The sequence below is a fragment of the Montipora capricornis genome, chromosome 12 (assembly GCF_036669925.1).
Source record: "Montipora capricornis isolate CH-2021 chromosome 12, ASM3666992v2, whole genome shotgun sequence".
Lineage (NCBI taxonomy): Eukaryota > Metazoa > Cnidaria > Anthozoa > Scleractinia > Acroporidae > Montipora > Montipora capricornis.
The window spans coordinates 41678445-41687213 of record NC_090894.1 but is presented as its reverse complement, the minus strand read 5'-3'; the positions used below and the strand labels follow the sequence as shown (position 1 = coordinate 41687213).

The following is an 8769-nucleotide window of genomic DNA, read 5'->3' as shown; positions in this document are numbered from 1 at the left end:
CTAAAAAATAAATTCATCCCGACAGCCGTAAAGAGAGGCCGTGTTTGTGTACTAACGGAGGCAGAGGCAAGAACGCCATATTTTAATTGCTGATAGGTTCAAGTAGAAGAAAACAAGGGATCTTAACTAATAGAACGGGCAAAGGAAACGATTGGTAAGGTGCTTGATGTGTATCGTGTGAACGGAAACGAAGGAACACCAACCACTTGGCATGAAATCGGCTGCGCGCCGTTTTCGCTTGCTGAAATAGATCAACACTTGCGCGCAAGAGTGGCATCAAACATAAGATATACGACACTGAGTGTGAATTTCATGCAAGCCTGCCCACAAACTCCATTATTCTGTCAGCACATCTCTAGTCTTTTGCAAATGTTTGAGGAGTACACTTAAGGTACACTTAAAGTAATTTGACTGAAAATCTATCGATCACCATCGATCCGGAGTAATAGTAATCCATCAAAGCATTGAGCGAGATGATCACTGTTTTCATTGGCCGAGTTTGTTTTAACTTTAAAATACTTTCCGGAGCGCGGGGTGCTCCTTAGAGATTTTTTTTTTTTAATAACTGCGAAAAATTTCATTAGTTTCATAAAAACATTGAACTGTTTAATCTTTGCGCACGCCGGAATGACAGCCAAACAGTCACAGAGCTAACATTTTTTGTTTACTCAAAACACAACAAGTACTGTGAGAGGTTTTTTCATGTTTCAAATTTCTGAATTACCATACTTTTCTGCATGGGAATCCCGAACCATCGAGTTGGACTTCGAGTTCGAGTTCGAGTTGGACTTCGAGTTGGACTTCGAGTGAAGTCCAACTCGAAGTCCAACTCGAAGTCCAACTCGAAGTCCAACTCGAACTCGAACTCGAAGTCCAACTCGATGATACCTAACTCCCTTTCTGCATATAGGCAACAAGTTGTAAAGCACAGCCAAAGTGATCTGTAGCATTTTGCTTGTGAAGGTTCGGCACTCCGAGACTCGAAGTAGCACTACACCGATCGTGTCACCGTCAGTGATCTATTCGGAAAATTCGTCATGGTATTTAAGAACACAGCGGCTTTTATCGGCATCATTTTTCTCGTGAGTTACGTATTCCCAAGCACAACATTTAACTCATGATATAAGTCTTGACATTTAAGGTTTGCTTATCAAACTTTCTACTGACTTGAAACGATCGTAACCGGAGTGGAAGACGCCAGTAACTGGAAGCAAAATTAATTGTTGCATCTGTGAATTATGTTTCCTCTGTTCGCTCAAAAGGCTAGATCGAGAGTCAAACACATCTAACTAATAGCTCTCTCGTCGGTATTAAGATAAGACGTTGGTCAGCTTTAATACATGTGGTACGAGGACAGACTAACAACTTAACGAAAGATTTTTCGTCGAGTGACTTTATTTCAACTCGACTTGAATATTCCATACAGATTAAGGTCTTTTGATTGTTTTGTAACCTCGTGCTAATTAAACAAATATAAAGGGTCTGAATGAAACTGTATTCTATTTTTTAGAGTCTTACCATTGCTTCGGCAAGTGATCAGGGACAAAAATTCAAGCGAGCTGTTACATCAAGTTGCCAGGTAAGACAAATAAAAAACAATAGATGCACATATACTTCGAAAGAGACTGAAAAACATCTTAATGGTTCATTCGAAAAGATTACTTGTAAAACTGCAATAGGCCATTCTGAAACTTGATAGTTTAACAGTTTTAGAGATAACAATACATCACTACTCCAAGATTTCCTACCACAAAGGAAAAGTAAGAACCCTTTTGGAGATCGAAATTAGATCGAAACATTTGGGGCCTTTCTGAAACTGTTTATCCATTACCGAATTTTTGTCAGTTCTCATTTGAAATGCCGATCGTTTTAATGTAACATAAGATTTTTTTCTGTTCCAGGGAGATAATTGTCCCAAGTCTTCTAACATTACGCCAGTTGTTTTCCGTGCCACATCCTGCCTGGATCACCTTATAAAAGGGGCCTCAAAATGTGGCATCTACCAACTTTATGACATCGCAGGAAACAGCTTCCCAGCTTATTGTGATCTGAAGTCCGAACCTGGTACAGCATGGACCTTGGTCATGTCTTGGAGCACCCAGTATCGCTCATTGACCGCTTTCCAGTTTACACCATTCAAGATCGACGTTCCAGTGAACGAGAATAGCCACAACTGGAAGCTATACCGTCTGAGTTTAGCTCGAATGAGATCCCTGCAGAATCACTCCACGCACTGGCGAGCAACATGCAGTTACCCAACTCACGGCGTGGATTTCACCGACTACGTTCGCGGAACGTTGAAAAACCTCAACGTCATCGATTTCAGTGGGAATAACATATGCAAGAGAGTGGAATACATCAACATCCGGGGACACATTGGAATCCAGCAAACGGTTCCATTCTGGCAGGGGTCAAAGGTTAACGAATTTCCTCTACATACCGACAGTACATATACCACCTGCGAATTTAAGCCGAATTCTGGTTCGGTCTCCTCCGAAGACAACTTCGGGCATTACTACTACATAAACAGCAAGTTTCGCTGCACAGTAGGAGGCGATTCTAGCACGCAGTGGTGGTTCGGAGCTCACCTTTGAACTATCGACTGTCGCATCGGATCGGCAGAGAACGTCACAGTCGTACAACTTGGTTTATAATTAGAACTGTGACTAGAAGATTGCAAAGAATTTAAATTTGACAAATTTAAGAAAGGTTAATAAAGAAGATTAAAACCATTCAAAGATCTTAAATTTCTTTCAACTGAATAGCGCCTGCAAACGAAGACAAAAAAAATAGCAAGGGGTGAAAGAGGATTGGCAGTCGACAAAAACACATGACCTTGAATCGTGTAACCTTCAAAACTTTCCCTTGGAACAAAGCAAATGTGGACAAAAATAAGATCGATGCTGCACGAGCGGGAAAGTACACGAGCTACGTTACATTCAAATAAGAAAATTTCCAAAGTCAAAAAAGACCAGCTCTGAACCATAGTTAAACTCTTCAAGGCCATGAGCTTCTGCAGTCGGTTAACAGATTACCCGGGCGGGTACTTTAGGAATTTCTGGGTGGGGATGTGCCGCTGGGACCCTGGAACCCTTAGCCTATACCACCGATTTCCGTCTAAATATCGATACTTGACAGTTAATAATATCCAAAAGTGTTTCATGATAGCCATTTATCGACACTGTTGAGGCTGAGTTGCATAAATTTAAACTTTGCCGACTCGACCTTTTTATATTTTTGAGCGGGGATTTCTGGTTTCCTTAGTCTTGATAAAATCTTCAAGCGACTGGTCAGTTTCGTGGAAAATGATACCCTATTCTAGACCCAAACGCTCTGATTTACCCCCCCCCCCCCCCTTCCCGGGATAGATTATCATAAAAACGTCGTATGCCCGCCGGGGAATTGGACGAGGGCCCAGTGGTGCAAAGCCTGATTTAGCCAAATAAATTCTGCGTTACTGGAGACTTTTCTTTCAATCAAGAGGGGATTCACTTGTTTCAGTTTATTTACCGATCAAAAACGTTCCACAACTTTTTTAGCCTTTCTTTTTTGAGTTAGACTTTTTTGATTTCCTTCAGCGTGATTATATATTAACAAATCGAACGTGGTTCAGCGATGTCTGTACTCTTATCGGCAACGATATTCGTCATCAACATTTTAACCACAATATTCAACGCCAAAGAAAATGTTTATTTTAGAGCGTGACCAAGGTCAATAACTTTATGTTTCGTTTCCTTTTTGTTTTCGTTTTTGTTTCGTTTCTCAGAAACGAGACGGAACGTATCTATTTAGACTCAGTGAGTCGGAGTGGCCATTCAAAACAGAGTTTGTAATTGAAAATCTAAACAACTATGTGATGCAAAAACAAACTTTTGAACACGTGAACCTGAAATACCGCAAGTCATAATGTTGACAAGCACAAAAGTGAAGGAAATGCATCATAAATAGGACGTTTTGACTATCTGAATGATTTTGGGTTAGATTAAAACGATTTATTCATAATTGTTGAACAACTCAAAGTTCTTGGTTAGTATTTAATCGTGGCTTTTGAAGTGACAACTGGGCCCAGATTAGTAACGAAAATGCCTGATGATATTTATTGAAAACACAAAATTCGAATTTGTTGATTATTCTTTCTCAAGCGGGTCACATTTTTTACTCGGAATACCTGAAAGGTATCCGAGTTATAATCTGAGAGGAAGTTAATTTTCTTTGCAGCAAATGGATAATAGAATTACGAGTCGGTGAAGTCATTGGCTAATTAAGATCAATGCACTACACCCCTTTGAGCAATACCTTTGATCTCCGTCTGTGACCAAACAATTGTAATAATAACAAATAAACATAGCCATTTCCGCTAGCGAGAGGCTTGAAACAGCCTCATGTCTTACAGAATTCCATGATAATCCGAATTATAACATGCAATGGAGCAACCAAAGCGATGGGTACTGTGCTAGAGCTGTGAAATCACCAGTACAGAACTTCCAGCAGCGGCATGTTGGAAATGGCCGAAATTTCTTAGTTTGTTTCAGCTGTGTTTTGGAATGAGCACCATTTGCCGATGTCAATTGTTTTCTTTTAATTAATTGATACCTTTCACGGTCTTCTTATTTATAGCTACCCTAAGCTGGAGCTCACCGACTGCATCATTCACAACACGAACCCTTGCAGCTGGATACCTGTTTTCACTGCCTTACCCACATTAATTACAAGAATGGATTTTCACATGTTTTCTGTGTTGCTACCTGTACACTAGTGTTTCACCCTCCCTTGCCTCATTGATTTCACTTGAAACCAGTATATTTGATGTCTGTTACGTTTACGGGAGGTGTCCGCTTATAGGAGGTTGAAAAAAAAAAGTGCAATAGAGGGCATATAATACACCACAACAACTTGTAATTGTGTTTCAAGGTCCAAACACGACTCTTATTGGTCAAGATGGGAAATTCAAAGACCTCAGAGCTTTGCTCTAACAGGTACATCTTTCAAAGATCCCCCTTTTCTATATAAAATTAGCTAGGGGAGGGTTTTTAAAGATTTCTCTTAGTATAAGGGCTGGTTTTGTATAAGATGCCATTTGTTCATTAGAATGTTTGAGATTGGGTTACGAAGTTCCTGAAGCGTGCGTTTAACTCAGCAAAACTTCTTATTACGGGAAAGCGGATAAACCGTGAGAGGAGCAGGATATGGAATGCATGGAATTGCCTTGCGAGTTTAAATTTCAAGGAGACAAATTTTCGTGCAACTGGCTTGAAGAAAAGTTTAAACACGAAAACTTTGATGAAATGTTATTTTAAAAAACACTAGTTGTAGGCGAAATGACTACGTTTTGTCTAGGACAGTGTGCGATTAAACCATTAAAATCAAACCCATTTCGTTAAAAAGTCTCTTGATATTGTTTACTGTCCGCTTACAGGTGGATATTTTAGACTCTGTGGACCCCGAAGAGGTATGTACTATGTCCGTATCCGCTTAAGGACGGTGCCTATTATTGTTACTGCGCATACGTTTTGCGCATCTCGAGATACTCGGGTTTCCTATCGGTGATGCTTACCAATAGTGACATTTTTGCGCGGTTTAAAACTATCCGGAGAAAGTAAATCTTAGTAAGTACTCTTGGTAGCGGAGCTCCGCGCGCGCCGAAGGCGCGCGCGCGCGGAGCACCATAGCTAAGAAAATATGGTAACCCATCGATGTGAGAAAATTTGGTTTTATAGGCATGACGTCATCAACGTCCGTACGTACAACGTACGTACAACGTACGTCCGTACGTCCGTCCGCCCCTTCATGTATGCCAATGTGACCAGTACACGTAAACATATCACGGGCTAATTCTCTCTTCTCATGCGTCCGCCATGTTTGATTGAAAGCGAGGCTAACCGCGCAAACATTCAAGATGGCTGCCACACACTGTTGTGTGCCGTTGTGTACGAATGATTCAAGATACAACAAAGAGATATCCTTCCATGCTTTCCCAAAAGAGGCCAAAAGGAGGGCAGAGTGGATTGCAAGAATACGAAGAGATCCAGGACCGAATTTTGAAGTTAGTTTTAACTGTCTGGCCTCTCGTTCGAATTCTGTTTGTGTTTATAGCTTGATTTAAATAAACTTAAGATAAAGCTAAAGCATATTTTCTTATAATCCTATTTGTTAGCGCGTTGTTATTGGATTTCATTGATGAACTAGTTTAAGTGAAATTGATCTTGATATAGTGAATGCAGGCCTATATTCACTATCGCTACGGCTGCTTTTCTTTTGACATCTTGTCAGATTAAAAAGCATACTGCTGTTTGTTCAGAGCATTTTGAGAAAACTGATTATAGACGTTCGTTGGCTGGACAGCGGCGGCTATTGAAGTCAACAGCAGTCCCTTCTCTCTTCGCTTGGACTAAGAAGAAAGAACAGGAAATATCAAGAAGAATCTTGAAAAGAAAGTCATCAGAGATCCCCCCAACATTTCAGCTTAACACAAAAGGTGCCACCTTAGTGAATTCCTTTCAGCTTCTGTTCCTATAAACTGCTGTTTTAAAGATGCTTCAAATTTATATTACTGGTGTTTTTGTAAGTGTGCACATATTTTACTTAGGAACCCAAGATTTTTATTCACTCACATTCTTTTGTGCAAAAGTAATTCATTCAGAAGCTGAGAACAAATGGTCTACTTGTGATTGGATTTCTCCTGCAAGAAAGATTGTGAATATTTTAAAAGTACTCACACACTTGGGCTCCTTGCTGTAACAGTTGCGTATACTCTGCCATGTCCCTTTTATTTGTTCACTTGGAATTAATATTATTTTGATGTTACACAGGGACTCCATCTAAGAACTTTGAAAACTTTAAAATAGATATTTTTTGTTTTTATAGAACAGGTATTTACCAGTACTCCAAATCTTTATGATCATGATTATGGTGTGGTGAGACAGGAAGTGTCACTTGAGGAGATGCTCCAGGCAGCTAGGAAAGAGATAGAGAGACTCGAACAGGAACTTGATAGGAAGAACAATATAAGTCAGTTTGGCCTTCGCCGATTTATGTATGATGATGAAATGATCCGGTTTTATACTGGGTTTTCAAGTAGTAATGTGTTATGGTCATTTATAGATGTGATAAAACCATCTGCTGAAAAAATGAGAACGTGGTCTCAAGTTCAACGTGGCAGGGCTAAAAAGCCTGGTGAAGGGATAATTAATGAAGTATTTATAAACATGAAAAAACAGTCCCTTGCTATAGAAGATCAACTGTTCATGTGGTTGTGTAAGGTCAAGGTAGGCTTATTTGATCAAGATTTGGCTGTCAGATTCAATGTGTCAATTTCTACTGTAAGTAGAATGATTATAACCTGGTCAAACTTCCTTTATTTTACAATGGGATGTTTACCACTATGGTCGAGTAGATCACAGATTAGAAAAACAATGCCAAGTAGTTTTAAAGATAGTTTCAGCAATGTGCGTGTGATCATAGATTGCACAGAAATGAAGGTTCAGACACCTTCCTCTCTTGTGCTTCATTCTGAGTTTTACTCTAGTTACAAAAGTGCAACCACCTTCAAAGGTCTTGTTGGTATTACCCCCAGTGGTGCAGTGTCATTCATCTCCAAACTCTACACGGGATCTATAAGTGACAGGGAGATAGTGAAAAGGTGTGGAATTTTAAAGCTGTTAGAGGATGGAGATGGGGTTATGGCAGACAAAGGTTTCACTATAGAAGACCTTTTATCTCCTTTAAACTGTTCTCTCAACATTCCACCATTTCTGAGTGAAAAGGTTCAGTTTTCCAAGGAAGATGTAGAAAGGACTCAAAAAATAGCGAAGCTAAGGATCCATGTAGAGAGGGCAATTCGTAGAGTCAAGGAAAACCATTTATTTGATGCTGTACTTCCACTGTCATTAGCCTCTTCAATTAATCAAATATGGTCGGTCTGTTGTATGCTATCAAACTTTAAAGGACCTCTATTTTAAAATGATAGCAATTAATTTGAATAAAAACATTTACAAATAAAAATGAGGTTTTATCAGTGGTGTGACATTTACAATGATGGAAGATAATAGTTGTAATAAAACAGAGTTAGCTTATTGTACATGTCGGCAAAGAACTCTTCATCAAAGTAAATGGTTTCAATGTGCCAATCATTCTTACAAAATACCATGAAGTCACACCATTTGAGCCCGGTGATGGCCATCTGCCCCATTACCTGAAAGTAATACTCATGGGTTTTCTTTAGTTTGAGTTGACCATTGACAATCTTTAAATACTGGGCATCTCTGCATGACTCACACTGGGGACACTTAATTTCAAGCAATCCAAATACCTCATTGCGTGTTGGGTCATAAACAAGAAAATCAGGGCTTGCTCCTAAAAAGGGACAGCCTGGATTAATAACAAATCCTGTTCGGTATACATTGACAAACCTGGTGTTGACATATGACTGTGCTGCCTCACTTTCATGTTCAAGGCCATACTTCATGGCAGCAGTCTGAACAGTTTTCTTTTTAAGCTGAGTTACCAGACCCTCATAATCACTTTTTCTTGAACAAATTTGCTTAAATTTTGAGGCAGTGAGCCGCCGCTTTCTCAGCTCATGCCAAAATGGATTTTGAGATTGGTCTTTTGTTTCCCGCTCAACGTTGGATGCCTGCTCTAATGATACCTTTAATGAATCAAGTACATTAGCCTGTGAGCGTGGAAGAACATGGCTACATAAGGGATCAAGCAGCTTTGCTGGTAGGACAGGTAGGGTATCCCTCTGATCTATGGATAAAAACTTACTGT

The 8769-nt window shown here is 39.7% G+C and overlaps 2 protein-coding genes across 2 annotated transcripts; both read left to right on the top strand.

Annotated features, from left to right (window-relative positions):
• The first annotated feature begins 675 nt into the window (after window positions 1-675).
• On the top strand, window positions 676-2730 carry LOC138027099 (uncharacterized). Its single transcript, XM_068874605.1, has 4 exons — window positions 676-694; window positions 911-1082; window positions 1511-1579; window positions 1902-2730. Exons 2-4 carry the CDS (start codon window positions 1038-1040, stop codon window positions 2592-2594), a joined length of 807 nt encoding a protein of 268 aa, XP_068730706.1. The 5' UTR covers window positions 676-694; window positions 911-1037; the 3' UTR covers window positions 2595-2730.
• Window positions 2731-6941: 4211 nt separating this feature from the next.
• LOC138025899 (uncharacterized) lies at window positions 6942-7958 on the top strand. The gene has a single exon (XM_068873043.1). The coding sequence runs from the start codon at window positions 6942-6944 to the stop codon at window positions 7956-7958; it is 1017 nt and encodes a 338-aa protein (XP_068729144.1).
• The last annotated feature ends 811 nt before the right edge of the window (window positions 7959-8769 follow it).

What these genes read in the sequence shown, in the direction of transcription:
- LOC138027099 (XM_068874605.1), top strand. Translation starts at nt 1,038, where the DNA reads ATGGTATTTAAGAACACAGCGGCTTTTATCGGCATCATTTTTCTC. An exon ending in TTATCGGCATCATTTTTCTC is followed by an intron (nt 1,083 to 1,510) that starts GTGAGTTACGTA and finishes TCTATTTTTTAG; the next exon opens with AGTCTTACCATTGCTTCGGC. An exon ending in CTGTTACATCAAGTTGCCAG is followed by an intron (nt 1,580 to 1,901) that starts GTAAGACAAATA and finishes TTTCTGTTCCAG; the next exon opens with GGAGATAATTGTCCCAAGTC.
- LOC138025899 (XM_068873043.1), top strand. Translation starts at nt 6,942, where the DNA reads ATGCTCCAGGCAGCTAGGAAAGAGATAGAGAGACTCGAACAGGAACTT.